This window comes from Dendrobates tinctorius, unplaced genomic scaffold, assembly GCF_039654945.1.
Source record: "Dendrobates tinctorius isolate UK_male_01 unplaced genomic scaffold, ASM3965494v1 ptg000046l, whole genome shotgun sequence".
Lineage (NCBI taxonomy): Eukaryota > Metazoa > Chordata > Amphibia > Anura > Dendrobatidae > Dendrobates > Dendrobates tinctorius.
This window is the reverse complement of record NW_027361714.1, coordinates 31,097,485-31,118,712: the sequence shown is the minus strand read 5'-3', so window position 1 is coordinate 31,118,712 and position 21,228 is coordinate 31,097,485. Positions and strand designations below refer to the sequence as shown.

The 21,228-nt window shown below is 46.6% G+C and overlaps 1 protein-coding gene across 2 annotated transcripts in view; it reads right to left on the bottom strand.

Annotated features, from left to right (window-relative positions):
- LAMA2 (laminin subunit alpha 2) overlaps positions 1 to 21,228 on the bottom strand; it is a 1,313,887-nt gene that overhangs the window by 638,546 nt on the left and 654,113 nt on the right. For both annotated transcript variants that reach the window (XM_073575794.1, XM_073575795.1), the window contains exons 13-14: positions 5,692 to 5,793; positions 3,003 to 3,211 (exon numbers count right to left, since the gene is read on the bottom strand). In XM_073575794.1, coding sequence (XP_073431895.1) covers positions 3,003 to 3,211; positions 5,692 to 5,793 — 311 coding nt within the window. The remainder of the gene's footprint in view (positions 1 to 3,002; positions 3,212 to 5,691; positions 5,794 to 21,228) is intronic.

Genomic DNA, 21,228 nt, shown 5'->3' with positions numbered 1-21,228 from the left:
TTTGCATGTGGCAAGGGACATGGAAGTGGAAGTATTGATGATGGTGCAGGCAGACAGCAAGGACATGAGGCAGGTGCAACTAGGCCTGTTTCTGCACTACAAGCAACACACACATCTATGACACGAGCGAGTGCCAGCTCAATGACTGGTGTGCGATGTGATCATGCACTGGAACTCCCCACTGCACATGCTGGCAAGGCTCTGTAAGCAGCAGAGACAAAGAGCTACTACCCAGGCACATCTCATCTGCTCAGCGTGAATTGGTTAACAATGAGGAGGTATAGGCTGAGAGGGAGGAGAACAGAAGCTGGTTGCTAGCACAACAGAGGCTAGTACACACACAAGCTTTTTCCCGTCTCTCCTATGTGGATGGGCTGAGGAGGGAAATGAGGAGAAAGAGAGGGAGAAAGAGGAGGAGATGGTGAGTGGTCATCATGGTGGAGACAGGGAATTGTTGACTGTAGGGAGCTTTGCACATATGGTCAACTTTATGTACTGCTGCCTTTCCAGTGACCCTCGTGTTATATTCAAATTGATGAAAAAAATCGCACTGGTTGTTCACCCTGTTAGACTTGCGCTATAAGCAGAACTTTGCATCTCCCCTCCCTAAGACAGAGAGGTCTATTAAAATGGACTTATACCAAAAAGCCATTGTGGAATATATGTTGAAAAAATTTCCATCAGACAACGCTAGCCCAAAGGGGCAAGCTTTCTCAGAAATTATATTGAAAATTCCAATTTTTTTATAAAAATTTAAATTCTGGTTTACTTAAATGCTCAGATTTTCCATTGACTCCCATTGTACTCGTTACTTGAAACAAGAATTCAAGCATTAGGAATTGTTTGTTTCAAGTAACGAGTATCCGAGCATTTTAGTGCTCGCTCATCACTAATAGTAATCTAAAAATATGATTGATAGATAGATAGATAGATAGATAGAAAGAAAATCAAAAAAGATGGAGGCAGCACACCATATGAAATTTTAGAAAAAAGTGTTTTTAATAGCCCATGTGGCGACGTTTCGGTCTCAAGTGTAGACCTTTGAGAAAGGTATGTGCCTGGGAGGCTTTGCACCATACTTTTTCCTGTGCTGTTGTTTCCTATTTTTTTCATAGATAGATAGATAGATAGATAGATAGATAGATAGATAGATAGTGAAATCTCCCCAAATTTCCCATGAGTGTTTCTAAGCCAATCTTAATGCAAAATGGAAAAGGAGCCCAAGGGTCACCAAACTGATGCACAAATAAAAATAAAACAAATCTGAGCCCAAATGTTTATATTTTTCCCCATAATTCTGTGTAAGTCACATAACAGATGTCCCTCTACAATTTTTTGTAATCAATTTGCAACTGCATTACATTCTGTATACAGGAGCACTCTTTAAATGTAATATAACCTACTTTTAAAAGGTAAACTAGAATTACAAAATACCGTATTTTTCAGATTATCAGATACACTTTTTTCCAAAAAAATTTTTAGGAAATGAGAGTGCATCTTGTAATCCGAATATATATTACCGGGGGAGAGGAGCAGCTTTTTAAGCTCATTTTATGGTTCTGTGATTATCTAAATTTCTGACGATTAGATGTCAAGCTATTGCGAGTAATACAAGAATGTTAAAATGCAAAAATATTGCAGCTGCTTCAAATCAGCAGAGTTTCTAAAATTAAATTAGCTATTTTTCTTACATATAATTTATATTACTCAAATCTGTTGCAATTTTGATTTATAACATGATTTAAGTTAAAATTGGTGGTTTTATCTTGCTATAAAAAACTTAAGAGGCATATAAATGAATTACTTAACTTTTTCATACTATATAGTCTAAACAGTTTCCCTCTTTCAAGACCCTTTACAATGTATAAAAAGATTCCATTTTCCATGAGCTGCCACAATAGCCAGACAAATGAACTGAATCATAACAGAAGAAAGTACCAGAAAGCTAAGACTTGAAAATATAAATAGGATGTAGTTCAATTAGATAATAAGGGGTTAATTGATCACATGATGAAATAGTGACTTCCTGTTAAGGATATTACATACTGTAATTTGTAAGTAACTGTAAAATTAGATTCAGTGAAGATACTGGGGATAAAGAAGGTTGCTTAATAATATATGATTGGGGCAGCATGCTCCCCGAGGTAGGCACAGGAACACTTAGTATTAAAGTTTCCGGCTGGTTTATTGCTTCACAAAGCACAAAGCAAAGTAATAACACAAAAACAGCCTTTCTGGCACACATGAAAATAAAAAGTCCATACAAAAAGTCCTTCACAGCGTGGCTCCAGCCTCTGGGATACAACACACTACATCTCCCACCAGAGCTTCAGTCTGGAGACTTCCTTCCTCCAAACATACAACAGTCAGTAAAACCCAGTGGTTGCACATTTAACTCTGCCAACCATAACCTTGAGATGGAGATATTCCGAGTAGGTGTCCCGCCCATCTCTCACCTGCTCACCAAAAATCCAGACCCTTGTACAGGTCTGTTTTACCCCTTCAGCACATAGCATGCTGGAGAGAAACTAATGGGTTTCAGATAATTGAAGAAAGCAACCATTCATAGGGAACCACAGTTTTTCCTCACACAACAGCTTTTGTTCTCCCCACAGTAACAGCATTCCCAACAAAAAAATTTTCAGCTGTGTTTTTCATATTTGAGTCATAATGTTCCCCATTCTGTCCCCCATATAGTACAATGTCCCCATTCTATCCCCCAAACAGTACAATGTCCCACATTCTATCCCCCAAACAGTATAAAAAACAGTATAAAAAGTTAGTAAACTTTGGTTGGTGTACATGGGGGAATATAATTTCTACTTGCAGTGAAAAGCTCATTTTTTAGAAAGTAATCTAGGAATTATTAATTTTTATATTATTAATTTTTATACTGCAATAATCAAGATCATCTTTGGAATAAACCACCACATATGTGAAAAATGTTATTGCGGCTATGACAAAGAGCATCGAGATGGAAAGGTTTGCAATTTTAAGCTTACCTGTAAATTGCATCTGGTTGGTTACTATGTGTTGCTCTGATAAGAAGTCTGTTAACATTTGCCATCACGGTCATGAAGTCCTTTCTGCTGACTTGATGACCTGTTGAATGCATTTTGAAGAATTCTGGGCGCAGTACCACTCTTACTGTATGCTCTTTAAATGGCTGGTAAGCTTCATCTTGTGTGTTACTAATCCATATGCCATTCCCCTGCAAATATTTTTAAATGTTGTAAATTGTTAATGTTGTGTTTTTACATTGTTTTGTAAAACAATAAATATAAAAGTTAAAAGTTAATATACACTCACTGGCCACTTTATTAGGTACACCTGTCCAACTGTGTGTTAAGACTTAATTTCTAATCAGCCAATCACATGGCGGCAACTCAGTGCATTTAGGCATGTAGACATGGTCAAGACAATCTCCTGCAGTTCAAACCGAGCATCAGTATGGGGAAGAAAGGTGATTTGAGTGCCTTTGAACGTGGCATGATTGTTGGTGCCAGAAGGGCTGGTCTGAGTATTTCAGAAACTGCTGATCTACTGGGATTTTCACGCACAACCATCTCTAGGGTTTACAGAGAATGGTCCGAAAAAGAAAAAAAATCCAGTGAGCGGCAGTTCTGTGGCCGGAAATGCCTTGTTGATGCCAGAGGTCAGAGGAGAATGGGCAGACTGGTTCGAGCTGATAGAAAGGCAACAGTGACTCAAATTGCCACCCGTTACAACCAAGGTAGGCAGAAGAGCATCTCTGAACGCACAGTGCGTCGAACTTTGAGGCAGATGGGCTACAGCAGCAGAAGACCACACCGGGTACCACTCCTCTCAGCTAAGAACAGGAAACTGAGGCTACAATTTGCACAAGCTCATCGAAATTGGACAGTAGAAGATTGGAAAAACGTTGCCTGGTCTGATGAGTCTCGATTTCTGCTGCGACATTCGGATGGTAGGGTCAGAATTTGGCGTAAACAACATGAAAGCATGGATCCATCCTGCCTTGTATCAACGGTTCAGGCTGGTGGTGGTGGTGTCATGGTGTGGGGAATTTTTTCTTGGCACTCTTTGGGCCCCTTGGTACCAATTGAGCATCGTTGCAACGCCACAGCCTACCTGAGTATTGTTGCTGACCATGTCCATCCCTTTATGACCACAATGTACCCAACATCTGATGGCTACTTTCAGCAGGATAATGCGCCATGTCATAAAGCTCAAATCATCTCAGATTGGTTTCTTGAACATGACAATGAGTTCACTGTACTCAAATGGCCTCCTCAGTCACCAGATCTCAATCCAATAGAGCATCTTTGGGATGTGGTGGAACGGGAGATTCGCATCAGGGATGTGCAGCCGACAAATCTGCGCCAACTGTGTGATGCCATCATGTCAATATGGTCCAAAATCTCTGAGGAATGCTTCCAGCACCTTGTTGAATCTCTGCCACGAAGAATTGAGGCAGTTCTGAAGGCAAAAGGGGTCCAACCCGTTACTAGCATGGTGTACCTAATAAAGTGGCCAGTGAGTGTATATATTTCTAATTTTCTTAGCATAGACCATCATAGGATAAATCATCTGAGGGTTTTACTACTGTTAGAACCACCACTGTTAGAGCTCATTCCCACTTGCAATCTATTCAGATGAGTACAATCCGATAAGAAATCGGATCACACGCGCCTCAATGTTACTCTATGGTGCAGCTCACATCTGAGTTTATTTTCTCATGCCGATTCGGCATATAAACACAATCACAGCATGCTGCGAGTGCACCTGAGAATCGGATCGCATGCACCCATATAAGTCTATGAGTGTGTGTGTGTGAAGCATCGCACTGCACTCAAATATCACACGAGTGCAGTGCTATTCCCGCCAGCGCCAGCAGCAGGGGAAATGGAGAAATTACTTTCTCCATCTCCTCTGCACCTGTGCTGTGATCCTCTCATGTAAGAGGATGGGAGCACAGAGCACAGACACTCGGTTCCCACTCGCAGCAGAGCAGCAGCTGAGTGTCATTAGCATATCACATCCAATGCTCTCGCAAGAGAAATCATGGAATTCCATACGCTGATGAGACCCCAGTCTTAGCATAAGAATTAAGCTAGAAGAAGCAAGTGGGCAAGCATCCTTAAATACAGACCATCCCAGATCCTTATCTATTAGGTTGATGTAAGAAGGAGGATAAAAGTAACCTTGTATGCATTTGCAATGTCTATTGGAGAAATACATTGTCCATAGGCTCCCATATTAAAAAAAAAACATATTTCAAAAGTTTTTGAATTTTTTATGTTTCTAAAAGTTAAAGGGAATCTGTCACCAGGATTTTGCTGCCCCATCTGAGTACAGCATGATGTAGGGACAGAAACCCTGATTCCAGAGATACATTTTCCCATATGGTTAGGCCCCGCACCTTTCTTTTAAGCCATGCTCCTTTTCAGTTAGACCATTCCCCTTAATTGCCAAAGCCTAGAAAGTGTCTAAAACTCATAATTAATATGATGCAAATCGTGAAAGACACTTTGGGGCATAAATTGTTCAAGTATTCTAACACATAGCTGGAAAAAATTTCCCAAGTGTCTATATGTCAGAACTTTTTCCATAGGGGTAAGCTTCTACATTTTTGGCCCTTTAGCTAAATAACAATGCTAACTTGTTATGTAAAGTCCAATACAAAATCATTTACTAGGTGATAAACCTCACCTCAATAATGAGACTTGGATATTCTGTGAACTCCTCAGCATCTTCATTAACAGACGTGTCATAGGAGATGGTATATGTTAAATATCCTCCCACCGCAGCAACCTACATGGGATCAAAATGCATTCATTAGACTTTGTTTTTTTCACTAGCGTTTAGCCTTTTACTCTGTTCATATAGTTGACTGATGTTAATTGATTCCTTTCAGAATATTGATCAAACACATGTTAAACATAGAAAGCAAACAGAAAATCAATAGAATTGGATATTGTCATTACTTGTGACATGAAAGCGCTGCTAAAATTTCCTTGTGAATACACTTTTATAACAATACTTGGCTCTAACTTTTAGAAATCATAATTTTTTCAATGTGTCTGTGAAACAAGACAGTAATCACTGTAAATATAAAATATTTCTCCCTTCACATCTTATTCATTCAGGCATTTTGGCCTCAATTCATTAAAGGACTTTTGCCAAATTTTTTTTGTAACTCAAAAATGTTGCGACTAGTGTTGAGCATTCCGATACCGCAAGTATCGGGTATCGGCCGATATTCGCTGTATCGGAATTCCGATACTTAGTTCCGATACTTTTTTCATATCGAATACCGGAATCGGAAGTTCCCATAATGCTAGGAGCCCGCTCGATTTGATTCAGCCAATGGGGATCCTCAGAAGTGTGGGCACATCCTGTTAGGCATGTAGGCAAGTTAACTACTGGCATGGCTGTGATTGGCTGCTGAAATGATGTCATGATGCACTATAAAAAGCGTTGCAGCCGCCATTTCTGGTCACTCTGCTGTGAATTCAGTTAGGGACAGGCTGCTGTTGAAGACTGTGAGGGACAGTTAGAAATAGCGATTCTCAAAACACATATAGTGCTTAACCCAGGCTACATAAACCACCACTGTAGCTTGTTTTTCCCTAGCAGCACTGTTTTCACAGCTGTCTGCAAGGGCTGTGTGAGTGCAGACCCACGTTGTGTAGTGTGTCCTGCAGGCACGTCTGCTTGTAGGCCGCCCAGCGTGTGTCTCTGCCTCATACACATTTTTCTTTTATTGCTTCTTTTTTTTTCTCCTGTATAGTGTGCTTCCATACGTATCCATATACGTTGGTTGCAGACACCAAAGGAGTGGACAGCGGAGCCTTTCAGCAGCCTTTCAGTGCTATAGCCCATTTCTCTGCACTGTTTTTGGCTGTCTGATAGGTCTCTCTGTGTGTGAGTGCAGCTCACGTTGCAGTGTGTTCTACAGCCACAGCTAGCTGTAGTCTGCTCAGCGTGCGTCACTGCCTCATACATAGTCCTTTTTTTGCAGCTAATTTAGCCAGATTTTTGCTCCTATATTATTGTGCTTCCAACCGCATCCATTGTCATTGGTTGGTTGCAAACACTATATAGGATTAGATAGAGGAGCCTTTTTGCTGGCTTGTGCCCTTCAGGGCCAGCCAGACTAGTATCACCCTATTTTTTGGAGCCTCATCAATTGCATTGTAGGTTAGCTTCCTGCATTGTAATCGCTCCAAAAGGTTTGTGATACTATAGCTTTCAAACTTTGGTCACATCCTTTTCTTCCCTCCCCCCAAAAAAAAAGGAAATAAAGTTCACCAAACACTCCACTTTACAGTTGTCTAGGCCACATTAGATCATATTAAAGTGTAGTACACACACTCTTAGCCAAATTAGTGTTTCTTATACTGGTTAGCAGGTGTTCAGGAATAAGAACACTAAGCCACCCCTTTTTTACTTTTCTGCCTATCTTTATCAGTCTACCAAGATGAAGAAGGCAGGGAGTAAGGCACGTGGTCGTGGCCGTGGAGTTTCAGCAGGGAGAGGACGGGGGGATTCAGCAGGGAGAGGACGTGGGGATTCGGTGTCTGCTGCGGCCACCAGTGACCCGGCATCCCCCACTTTTACCAGGCAACAGTCCTTCATGCGCAGCTTTGTAGGACCTCGCCATACCCCACTGCTGCGTGACAAACAAATTGAAGCCGTTGTCGGATGGATGGCAGCTAACGCATCCACTTCAATGACTTCCGCATCCTCCCAAGGCCAGAGCACTGAAGAGCAACCATCTGTCTCTTCACCACCTGCCAAATTGCCCAGGCAGTCTGAGAGCCCTGGACTGGAGCCATCTCAATCTTTACTTCTGTTCTCAGAATCTGTTGGCTTGGAAAGAGGTGGCCAGCCAAGCAGCATTCTAGAGCGTGAAGAAGAGGGAGTATGCAGTGATGCGCACCAGCTTTGTCCCTCTGAATCTGAAGAGGCGGGTGGGCTAGTGCCTATTGTCAGCACACCTCAGTGCTCATCTGATGATGATGAGACTCAGTTGCCAATTTCTGGTGCATACGGTGCTGGCGAGACAACCCAGGTCCAGCCGGTGCTTGAAGAGGGGAGTGGAGATGATGAGGTCCTTGACCCATCATGGCGTCAGCCACAGGAATGTGGTGGGAGCAGCTCTGAGGAAGAGATTCCCCGAACGGCCAAAAGAGGAGGGAGAGGGGGGGGCAGACTTGGTTGCCTGTAGCCTCCACTTTGGCACCCATGAGGAGCAATTCTCTTCCAAAACACAAAACGGGCGCTCCCAGGACTTGCAGTGCGTGGTCTTTTTTTGACACAGTTGCAGATGACATTTGCTTTGTCAAATGCAAGCTGTGTAATCAGAAAGTGAAACGAGGGAAAAATGTGAGCAACCTCAATACCACAAGTATGTGGAAACATGTGCGGACCAAGCACGAGGTGGAGTTACACAGACACACTGAAGATGTAGGCCAACCTTCAGCAGCACCTACCACCTCTTCAGCTCGTGTTGGGGCCTCTTCCTCCAGCTCACACACAGCTGGTTCGGCTTCCTCACTGGAACGCCATGGAATAACCACTGCCACTGTTGTCCAGAGACCCAGTGAAATTCCACACACTGAACCACGTTCGCAGTCATCAGCACACTCCCAGGCCACTCACCAGCAATCGGTAGCACAGGCATGGGAGAAAAAGCGGCCATACTCGGCAAACCATCCCTGAGCACTGGCTCTGAATGCCGGCATTGCCAAACTACTGGCCCTTGAGATGCTGTCATTCAGGCTGGTGGAGACTGACACCTTCCGGAACTTTATGTCATTGGCAGTTCCACAATACAATGTGCCCAGCCGCTTTTATTTCAGCAGGCAAGCCGTCCCCGCCCTGCAAAAGCATGTGGAGGGAAAAATTAAAAATGCGCTACTAAATGCCGTCAGTAGCAAGGTCCACCTGACCACCGATGCGTGGACCAGTAGCCATGGACAGGGACGATACCTTTCCCTCACTGCCCATTGGGTCAATGTTGTGGAGCCGGGTACAGATCTTGAGAGTGGCTCTGTACGTATTCTGCCAACTCCAAGGATTGCAAGAATGCAGTCTGTACATATTGAGTCCTCCTCCTACTCTAGTTCCTCGGAATCAGCACTGCGTGAGCCTGGTAGGCCAGATATGAGCACAGGTGTGGCCAAACGTCAACAGGCCGTCCTTAAATTAATTTCTTTGGGGAATCGGAGCCACACAGCACAGGAGCTCCGGAATGCCATAAAGCAGGAGAGCGATGTGTGGTTTGTGGCAGCGAATCTCCAGCCAGGTTTGGTAGTGAGTGACAATGGCCGAAATCTAGTGGCAGCTCTGGGCCTAGGCAACCTCACTCACATACCATGTCTGGCACACGTGCTCAATTTGGTCGTGCAGAGCTTTCTGAGGGACTATCCGGATCTTGATGCACTGCTGCACAAGGTTCGCCTAGAGTGTGTTCACTTGCGGCGTTCCAGCATGGCAAGATCGCGCATTGCATCTCTGCAACGCCGATTCCGCCTGCCAGAACATCGCATCATATGTGACCTCCCCACCAGGTGGAATTCAACGTTACATATGTTGGAGCGGTTGTGTGAGCAGCAGGCAGCAGTAATGGAGTACCAGCTGCATCAGGCGCAAACAAGTCGCACTGTGTGCCGGACACACTTCACCACCAGTGAGTGGGCCACTATGCGGGACATCTGCCAAGTTTTGCATGCCTTCGATGACTCCACGCGGATGGCCAGTGCAGATGATGCACTAATCAGCATGACTGTCCCCCTCATCTGTCTGCTTCAAAAAACCTTACAAGCACTAAGTGAGGAGGTTTTTGAAGAGGTCGAGGATGAGCAGTCAGACATGCCATCTGCTTCTGGCAAGTCTGCGCAACGTGCTTCCACACAAAGGCCCAGGCAGGGGACACTTAGTGAGGAGGATGACGAGGAGTCAATGGAGGAGGAGGAACACATCTCTCCAGAGGAGGGAGGTACACAAGGCTCTAGTAGTCAGTGTGTACAGCGAGGGTGGGGTGATGCTGAGCAGGCAGAGATGCTGCCTCAAGCTGGGGACAGCGTTTCCGGTCCAGTTGGCAGTCTGCAGCACATGGTTGATTTCATGCTGCAGTGCTTGTTAAATGACCGCCGCATCGCCAACATTCTCCACACGCTTGATTATTGGGTGTACACCCTCCTAGATCCTCGCTACCGGGACAACTTACAAAGCCTCATACCACAGTTGAACCGGGAGCGAAAAATGCGGGAGTACCAAGAAACACTTGTGCAGGCCATCATGTTCTCCATTCCCCCCGCAAGTGTTGCTTGTAGTGCTTTTCAAAGCAGCCATGTGGGTAGAGGCAGTGGAGGAAGCTCTGCACAAAGAGGTAGCAGAGGCAGTGCCGCAGGACAAGGCAAGGCCAGTATGGCCCAAACGTGGAAAAGTTTTGTGGGACCGCCACAAACGGCTACACCATCACAGACGGCTCCAGTCAGCAGGAGGCAACGTTTCCGTCAGATGGTGACAGACTACTTGTCGTGCCCTGTTAGTGTTCTCCCAGACGGCTCTTCCCCGTTCAAGTATTGGGTCTCTAAGCTGGATACATGGCCAGAGCTTAGCCAGTATGCATTGGAGGTGCTGGCTTGCCCTGCTGCCAGTGTATTATCGGAACGTGTCTTTAGTGCTGCAGGTGGTGTGGTAACAGACCGTCGCACGTGACTATCCGCCGATAATGTTGATGGCTTACTTTTCTGAAAATGAACAAGGCCTGGATCTCACCTGAATTTGCCAGTCCTCTTCCAGAATAAATAATTGGCTGGCAACAGGATCCAGGTCTCCTGTTGTGTTCATGTTTCTATGACCTGAACTTTATTTCCTGGGCTACAGCAACGCCCATTGTTGCTCAGAAGTGCTGTCCGCACAGACAAAACACTCGCTCATGTGTAAGTGGGGTTCGGTAACGTCAGCTGATCCCCTGCTGTGTGTATGGCAAAGTGTCCTGCTCCCTCCACAGTCAAACAAACTCAGATTTACACCTGGCTCCAAGTAGGCCTCGGCCTACTACCTGATTTTCCCTGGGCTCCGAAACCGCCAGTTGGTGCTCAGAAGTGCTGTCCGCACAGACAAAACACTCGCTCATGTGTAAGTGGGGTTCGGTAACGTCAGCTGATCCCCTGCTGTGTGTACGGCAAACTCTCCTGCTGCCTACAACTTCTGACTACCTCTGATTTAATATGTTCTCTGATTTGCCCTCTGTCTCCACTCTGTTTTGAGTATTTCCTCCGGCCTACAACACCGCCTGTTTCTGCTCTCAAGTGCCGTCTGCACAAACCACATTTGTTCCTGTGTTACCTGGGTCCTGTAACATCTGCTCACCTCCAGAGGTGAGCACGGCAATGTCTCCTGCTTTGTCTACATTCCCACTACTTGTAGTGGAAATGTGGACAGAGCAGGAGACATTGCCTGACTCACCTCTAGGGAGAAGCTGCTGTTACAGAACCCCAGTAACACAGGAACAAGTGTGGGTTGTGTAGACGGCATTTCAGAGCAGCAACTGGCGTGGTTGGAAGCCAGAGGAAATACTCGAAACAGAGTGAAGACAGAGGCCTAATTGGAGTACGTTGACAGTTAGTAGTAGTCTAGAAACAATCGCAAACTGCCACCAAGTAGGCCTCGGCCTACTACCTGATTTTCCCGGGGCTCCGACACCGCCAGTTGGTGCTCAGAAGTGCTGTCCGCACAGACAAAACACTCGCTCATGTGTAAGTGGGGTTCGGTAACGTCAGCTGATCCCCTGCTGTGTGTACGGCAAAGTGTCCTGCTCCCTCCACAGTCAAACAAACTCAGATTTACACCTGGCTCCAAGTAGGCCTCGGCCTACTACCTGATTTTCCCTGGGCCCCGACACCGCCAGTTGGTGCTCAAAAGTGCTGTCCGCACAGACAAAACACTCGCTCATGTGTAAGTGGGGTTCGGTAACGTCAGCTGATCCCCTGCTGTGTGGAGGGCAAAGTGCTGCTGCCTCCAAATTGTAACTACTTCAGATTTAAACATTGTCTGATTTGGCCTCTGTCTCCACTCTGTCTCTAGTATTTCCCCTGACCTCCAACACCGCCAGTTCCTGCTCACAGTTGCCGTCCACGCATTCCACACGTGTTCCTGTGTTACTGGGGTTCTGTAATGTCAGCAGATCCCCCAATATGTGTCCGCCACTGTCTCCTGCACTGTCCACCTTCCCACTGCAAGCGGTGGGAATGTGGACAGAGCAGGAGACAGTGGCAGACACACATCAGGGGATCTGCTGACATTACAGAACCCCAGTAACACAGGAACACGTGTGGATTGGGCAGACGGCTGCTGTACGCATAAACTGGCGGTGTTGGTGGTCACGTGAAATCCTGGAAACAGAGTGCAGACAGATGCCTAATTGGAGCACGTTGACAGTCTGTTGTAGCCTACAAACAATCTAAAACTGCCACAAAGTAGGCCTCGGCCTGCACCCTGGTTCTCCCTGGGCTCCAACAACGCTAGTTGGTGCTCGGAAGTGCTGTCCACACAGAAAAACACACTCGTTCATGTGAAAGTGGGGTTCGGTAACGTCAGCTGATCCCCTGCTGTGTGGAGGGCAAAGTGTCCTGCTCCCTCCAAAGTCAAAATACCTCAGCTTTACACCTGGCTCCTAGTAGGCTTCGGCCTGCACCCTGATTGTCCCTGGGTTCCAACAACGCTAGTTGGTGCTCGGAAGTGCTGTCCACACAGAAAAACACACTCGTTCATGTGAAAGTGGGGTTCGGTAACGTCAGCTGATCCCCTGCTGTGTGGAGGGCAAACTGCTGCTGCCTCCAAATTCAAACAACGTCTTATCTTAAACTGCCTCCAAGTAGGCCTCAGCCTACAAAATGACTATCCCTGGTCTCCAACATCGTCAGTTGTTGCTCGGAAGTGCTGTCCACACAGAAAAAAACACTCGTTCATGTGAAAGTCGGGGTCGGTAACATCATCTGATCCCCTGCTGTGTGGAGGGCAAAGTGCTGCTGCCTCCAAATTGTAACTACTTCAGATTTAAACATTCTCTGATTTGGCCTCTGTCTCCACTCTGTCGCTAGTATTTCCCCTGACCTCCAACACCGCCAGTTCCTGCTCACAGTTGCCGTCCATGCATTCCACACGTGTTCCTGTGTTACTGGGGTTCTGTAACGTCAGCAGATCCCCCAATATGTGTCCGCCACTGTCTCCTGCGCTGTCCACCTTCCCACTGCAAGCGGTGGGAATGTGGACAGAGCAGGAGACAGTGGCAGACACACATCAGGGGATCTGCTGACATTACAGAACCCCAGTAACACAGGAACACGTGTGGATTGGGCAGACGGCTGCTGTACACATAAACTGGCGGTGTTGGTGGTCACGTGAAATCCTGGAAACAGAGTGGAGACAGATGCCTAATTGGAGCATGTTGACAGTCTGTTGTAGCCTACAAACAATCTAAAACTGCCACCAAGTAGGCCTCGGCCTGCACCCTGGTTCTCCCTGGGCTCCAACAACGCTAGTTGGTGCTCGGAAGTGCTGTCCACACAGAAAAACACACTCGTTCTTGTGAAAGTGGGGTTCGGTAACGTCAGCTGATCCCCTGCTGTGTGGAGGGCAAAGTGTCCTGCTCCCTCCAAAGTCAAAATACCTCAGCTTTACACCTGGCTCCTAGTAGGCTTCGGCCTGCACCCTGATTGTCCCTGGGTTCAAACAACGCTAGTTGGTGCTCAGAAGTGCTGTCCACACAGAAAAACACACTTGTTCATGTGAAAGTGGGGTTCGGTAACGTCAGCTGATCCCCTGCTGTGTGGAGGGCAAAGTGTCCTGCTCCCTCCAAAGTCAAAATACCTCCGCTTTACACCTGGCTCCTAGTAGGCTTCGGCCTGCACCCTGCTTGTCCCTGGGTTCCAACAACGCTAGTTGGTGCTCGGAAGTGCTGTCCACACAGAAAAACACACTTGTTCATGTGAAAGTGGTGGTCAGTAACGTCAGCTGATCCCCTGCTGTGTGGAGGGCAAACTGCTGCTGCCTCCAAATTCAAACCACGTCTTATCTTAAACTGCCTCCAAGTAGGCCTCAGCCTACAAAATGACTATCCCTGGGCTCCAACATCGTCAGTTGTTGCTCGGAAGTGCTGTCCACACAGAAAAACACACTCGTTCATGTGAAAGTGGGGTTCGGTAACGTCAGCTGATCCCCTGCTGTGTGGAGGGCAAAGTGTCCTGCTCCCTCCAAAGTCAAAATACCTCAGCTTTACACCTGGCTCCTAGTAGGCTTCGGCCTGCACCCTGATTGTCCCTGGGTTCCAACAACGCTAGTTGGTGCTCGGAAGTGCTGTCCACACAGAAAAACACACTCGTTCATGTGAAAGTGGGGGTCAGTAACGTCAGCTGATCCCCTGCTGTGTGGAGGGCAAACTGCTGCTGCCTCCAAATTCAAACAACGTCTTATCTTAAACTGCCTCCAAGTAGGCCTCAGCCTACAAAATGACTATCCCTGGGCTCCAACATCATCAGTTGTTGCTCGGAAGTGCTGTCCACACAGAAAAACACACTCGTTCTTGTGAAAGTGGGGTTCGGTAACGTCAGCTGATCCCCTGCTGTGTGGAGGGCAAAGTGTCCTGCTCCCTCCAAAGTCAAAATACCTCAGCTTTACACCTGGCTCCTAGTAGGCTTCGGCCTGCACCCTGATTGTCCCTGGGTTCCAACAATGCTAGTTGGTGCTCGGAAGTGCTGTCCACACAGAAAAACACACTCGTTCATGTGAAAGTGGGGGTCAGTAACGTCAGCTGATCCCCTGCTGTGTGGAGGGCAAACTGCTGCTGCCTCCAAATTCAAACATCTTATCTTAAACTGCCTCCAAGTAGGCCTCAGCCTACAAAATGACTATCCCTGGGCTCCAACATCGTCAGTTGTTGCTCGGAAGTGCTGTCCACACAGAAAAACACACTCGTTCATGTGAAAGTGGGGTTCGGTAACGTCAGCTGATCCCCTGCTGTGTGGAGGGCAAAGTGTCCTGCTCCCTCCAAAGTCAAAATACCTCAGCTTTACACCTGGCTCCTAGTAGGCTTCGGCCTGCACCCTGATTGTCCCTGGGTTCCAACAACGCTAGTTGGTGCTCGGAAGTGCTGTCCACACAGAAAAACACACTCGTTCATGTGAAAGTGGGGGTCAGTAACGTCAGCTGATCCCCTGCTGTGTGGAGGGCAAACTGCTGCTGCCTCCAAATTCAAACGTCTTATCTTAAACTGCCTCCAAGTAGGCCTCAGCCTACAAAATGACTATCCCTGGGATCCAACATCGTCAGTTGTTGCTCGGAAGTGCTGTCCACACAGAAAAAAACACTCGTTCATGTGAAAGTGGGGGTCAGTAACGTCAGCTGATCCCCTGCTGTGTGGAGGGCAAAGTGCTGCTGCCTCCAAATTGTAACTACTTCAGATTTAAACATTCTCTGATTTGGCCTCTCTCTCCACTCTGTCTCTAATATTTCCCCTGACCTCCAACACCGCCAGTTCCTGCTCACAGTTGCCATCCACGCATTCCGCATGTGTTCCTGTGTTACTGGGGTTCTGTAACGTCAGCAGATCCCCCAATATGTGTCTGCCACTGTCTCCTGCGCTGTCCACCTTCCCACTGCAAGCGGTGGGAATGTGGACAGAGCAGGAGACAGTGGCAGACACACATCAGGGGATCTGCTGACATTACAGAACCCCAGTAACACAGGAACACGTGTGGATTGGGCAGACGGCTGCTGTACGCATAAACTGGCGGTGTTGGTGGTCACGTGAAATCCTGGAAACAGAGTGGAGACAGATGCCTAATTGAAGCACGTTGACAGTCTGTTGTAGCCTACAAACAATCTAAAACTACCACCAAGTAGGCCTCGGCCTACACCATGATTGTCCCTGGGCTCCAACAACGCCAGTTGGTGCTCGGCAGTGTCTTTGGCACGGGTACTCCCTGTTGCCCAGCCTGTTTTCAGCACGCCTGCTGTTTCCGGGTAGTGTCAAGGTCACTATGCCACCAATCCGTTGTCCTGTCGTCTTGCGGCCGGGTTAGCCGACTCTACGGTGCCTGTAGTTTAGGTGACTCCTATGTGGGCTGCGGGAACTGGCACTGAAGGCTGGATCCGTAGTGCCAATGGGACATGGACCCCCTGTAGGACTGTGGGTTTCGGTAACTGCGGCCGGCTTGATGCCTGGCTACTTTGCTTTGAATGGGTACCTTCTGCTACCCACCCGGGTTCCAGCACTGTCTGCTGGTTCTCGCCAGAGCCTTTGGCCTAGGTGCCTCCATCTCGGTATCCAAGGTCCAGCACTGTCAGCTGGTCCTTGGTAGTGCTTTTTAGCACAGGTACCTTCTGCTTAGTAACCGTGGTCCAGCACCGTCAGTTGGTCCTCGGTAGTGCCATTGGCTCTTGTTCCTTCTGCTACCCACCCGGGTTCCAGCACTGTCTGCTGGTTCTCGCCAGAGCCTTTGGCCTAGGTGCCTCCATCTCGGTATCCGAGGTCCAGCACCGTCAGCTGGTCCTTGGTAGTGCTTTTTAGCACAGGTACCTTCTGCTTAGTAACCGTGGTCCAGCACCGTCAGTTGGTCTTCGGTAGTGCCATTGGCTCTTGTTCCTTCTGCTACCCATCCGGGTGCCAGCACTGTCTGCTGGTTCTCGCCAGAGCCTTTGGCCTAGGTGCCTCCATCTCGGTATCCGAGGTCCAGCACCGTCAGCTGGTCCTTGGTAGTGCTTTTTAGCACAGGTACCTTCTGCTTAGTAACCGTGGTCCAGCACCGTCAGTTGGTCCTCGGTAGTGCCATTGGCTCTTGTTCCTTCTGCTACCCATCCGGGTGCCAGCACTGTCTGCTAGTTCTCGCCAGAGCCTTTGGCCTAGGTGCCTCCATCTTGGTATCCGAGGTCCAGCACCGTCAGCTGGTCCTTGGTAGTGCTTTTTAGCACAGGTACCTTCTGCTTAGTAACCGTGGTCCAGCACCGTCAGTTGGTCCTCGGTAGTGCCATTGGCTCTTGTTCCTTCTGCTACCCATCCAGGTGCCAGCACTGTCTGCTGGTTCTCGCCAGTTTCTCAGCCTTCTTGTACCTTCTGCTACATTTCCAAGATCAAGCTTTTTGAAATTGTCTTTGGTAATCCTTATTGATCTCCATGACGACGACCCTGATGACGACGACCCTGAAGACCACACCAAAGAAGACCAGAAATATGACCCTAAATAATAAGACCAAGAGGACAAAGAACATGAAGACAACCACCAAGATACAGAACAAAAGACAGAAGAACAAGAAGCAGAAGAAGCAAAAGCAGAAGAACAGAAAGCAGAAGAACATTAAGCATAAGACTAAAAATCAGCATAGAAGAAATCAAAATTATAAGCAGAAGAAGACTAAGCAGTAAATGGGGGTGAGTCCGTTCCTCCTCGTGGTGCCCCTGGAAAATGCCTGCTGCTGCAGGCCAAACTGAACGCGGACAAATCCTGTTGTAAATCTTTAGTGACAGGCAGAACGTAAGGTGTAATCTTATAACTTTTATAGATAAGTACTACAGGAATGCCTGTCACCATAAGAAAATGAAGACAAAGAAGAATAGGAAGAAGATGATGAAATAGCATATTAAAATTAATAATAGCTGAATAAGAAGAATATGAAGAATGGAAAAAAAAATTAATGTGAAGAAGATGAAGAAGAAGAAGATGAATAAGGTGAAGAAAAAGTTGATGAAAAAAATGCTACTGCTGCGGATCATGAAGGAGAAAGTGTGGGAGAAGTACAAAAGAAGGTGAAGAGCATGGAAGTTGTGAAACATACATATCTGACAAAATATAAAAAAGGTTAACATAGTCAATATCTTTTTAACTCCGAACGTATTGAAAAAAAAAATTGGAATTAATGCTATGCCATGTGATTTGAATAAACCACTATGCTTTTAATGTCTCCTCCACCTCCCACAATACATTCTACATGATTCTTATTTTTTTTCAATTATGTAGAATTAGCCAACAAGGAAATAAAGGGCTTTTTTTAATTCCGATACCGGAAGTCCCATTGACTTGAATGGGACTTCCGGTATCGGAATCGGCGATACCTGATATTTTTTTCGTATTGGGCGATACCATCCGATACGATATTTTTGGGTATCGAACGGTATCACTCAACACTAGTTGCGACATTTGGCATTTTCACCCCAGTTTTACCTAGCTTTGACAAAATGGGTGGAGCATGGGCGGAATGGATGTGTTAGGAATCTGAGTTCTGCCATACCTATGCAGAAACCCAGGTCCTCACATTTATCTCCAGAGGCTAAGTCCTTTGTGCCAGCTTCTGAGCATGCTCACAGGACGAGCTCCTATTGGAGTTCGGGAGTCAGGTGCTCAGGTCCTGCTCTGAATCCTATTGGCTCCTATTGGAGTTCTGGAGATTTCCGGCAGGTCCCGTATGCTATAAAAAGCGTGCATGGCTGTTCCGCCATGCGCTAGTATAGTCTTACTTGCTGCTGTATGTTTGTTGATGGATGCATGGACTGGTGAATGACTCATCTGAAACCCCCATTCCTTGGTTATTACGAATGTGTGAATGTTTGAGTCAGAGCCAGTATTAGCGCCAGCGCCAGTGCGCCATTGCTCCAGCGCTCAGCAGCTAGCATCATTGTGCGCCTGCTTGACAGTGGCGCTTCTACAGCGGCTTAGTTATCGTCGCGCTGCAGTCTCAGCACTAGGTGCGTTCTCACATGCAATGGCCTATTCCCCAGATGTCCATGGTAGGTCTAGACGGAGTTGGTGCCGTCAGATAGGGCCACTCCTGTGACCAAATATCGCGTCTGTGTCACTGAGCTCCTGTGACATTTAAACAGACTCAGCGTTATTGCACATGTGTATATGCTTTCAGCTCTGTGTGTGTAACAGAGCTTGTATATGCTTGCAGCTCTGTGTGTGTAACAGAGCTTGTGTATGCTTGCAGCTCTGTGTGTGCAACAGAGCTTGTGTATGCTTTCAGCTCTGTGTGTGTAACAGAGCTTGTGCATGCTTGCAGCTCTGTGAGTGAAACAGAGCTTGCTCCAGCATTATCTGTCCGTGTGCTTATCCTTGCAGCTCTGTGAGTGCAACAGAGCTTGCTCAGTGCACCTGGGTGAAGTCTGAACCCTGTGCACTCTACCACCAGATACCTTCTGCCACCACCTAGCACTGGTCTTACCATCTACTGCACGGTGGACCCCGAGCGGTGAACACACTTTATTTATAATTTTATTTAGTGCGTTCCACTGCTCTTAACAGGGTGTGCTATGTCACGGATTTTCTACTTCATGAGTTAGATTTGTGGTGAGTCGCGCTGAGGCCCAAGGTACTTTTCAGATGTGACTGATTCATTAATAGGTGTTTGTTTCTTAATGAATCAGAAGCTTCTGACTTCAGCATGCCCCTTCATCAAGACCAGCATTGTTCACACCAGTCTTGACGACTTGAGGCCTTTGTGTCCAAGTAAATTTGTGTCCAAGTAAAGAGAACACTACCCTTCATGTTTTGGTCCATTTTTCATTTATTTTTAGCATCCTGTGCATGACTGCTATTATCCATCTGTCATCTGTTTTCAAATACGCAAAAAGAAAATCATAAGTTGGCTCAAGGGAAGCCAAATCCTACCAAGCCAATTAACAACAGGTTTCCCATGCATCTGCTGGCAACTAGTCGAGGATAGACAGTCCATAAATCATAAATCAGGAGTAGACACATGCAAGAGGACCTCTATGCAAGAGGTGTATATGGGTCCTTGGCAATAGTTCATCATAATACTCCCATTTATGTGTATTTGACAGAAGCTGCTTACTACTTTGTTGGTGTATTTGGACCCCTTAATTTTTTGGGCCCCTGTGGGGCTGCACAGGTTGTGCTATTGGTGTGTCCACCCCTTGCATACATATGTTGTCTATTGTTTTTGCAAATCCATTAATCTGACTGGATAAATTTGGTTTGCAAATTGGACTAGACTATAATACAGAGAGTCAAAATAAATAATCCATGTTTATATTAAAACTAGAATGACAAATAGCACAAAAAAGTCTTATTCGAATTACAAAGAAAAGAGTAAAACGGGATTTGCACACTTGGGAGGTTGTGAAAGTCACAACACCTTTGTTCACTTTTAAGCAAAGACAGCTGCTGCAGATCCACTAAAACAGATAATATGCAAACTTGGAGATGGTTTTATAAAACTCGCACTGCCAAGGATCCAAAATACAATAGGAGACCAGATGCAGCATGGATTTATTTGTCAGCGTATTTCAAGGCGATCACACTTGATCAGGGAAAATCACAATGATCATCCATACCGCATGTGGTCTCCTATTGTTTTTTGGATCCTCTGCAGCGCCGATTTTATATCCACTTCCATCTACAAGAATTCATAGTAAATAATCCAGCATCCTGATGTGAGATAGAAATCTCTGAACCTTTATTATGGATGTCTAGTAAAGCCCTTTAGAGAAGACTTAAGGTACTGTCACACTTAGCGATGCACCAGCGATCCCGACCAGCGATATGACGCGGTCAGGATCGCTGGTACATCGCTAAGTGGTCGCTAGTGAGCTGCCACACAGACAGATCTCACCAGCGACATCGCAGGGGTCGGGGGTCGCTACTTACCTGTCAGACGAGGCGATCCTGATGTCCTCCTGCCCACGTCCACGCGTCGCTCATCATCACAGCAGGAAGCCCAGCAGGAAGCTGACGACGAGAAACGGTCCAGGACGTCCTCGCGCGATCAGCGATAATCAGCGGGGGAGCGACGGAGGTAAGTATCAGACATAGCGACCAGTGACGTTATAGCGATATTGCTAGCGATATCGCTTAGTGTGACAGGCCCTTTAAAGAGGTAACACAGACACTTTTCAAACAACCAATGTATGCAATGCTTAGTCATAGCAGAACTTGTTGAAGTTGTACGTGAAACCTTACACCAACTAAAATGGGAATGGGACATATCTCACATTTCTGCATGCAGATCAGCCTAATTAAAAAATTGAACATGCTAATAGCTCTAAAGACTATAATCGGTCCCCATGTCGATTGGCAGCAAAGGACAGGTGACAGATGACAAACACTAATATCTTAATAACGTCTAAGGTCAAATTCTAGGATGACAAGAGTATCGAAGAAAGGATATAAAACATAATCCTTGGAGATATGACTCTGGGTATAACAGTATGACTGAATCTTT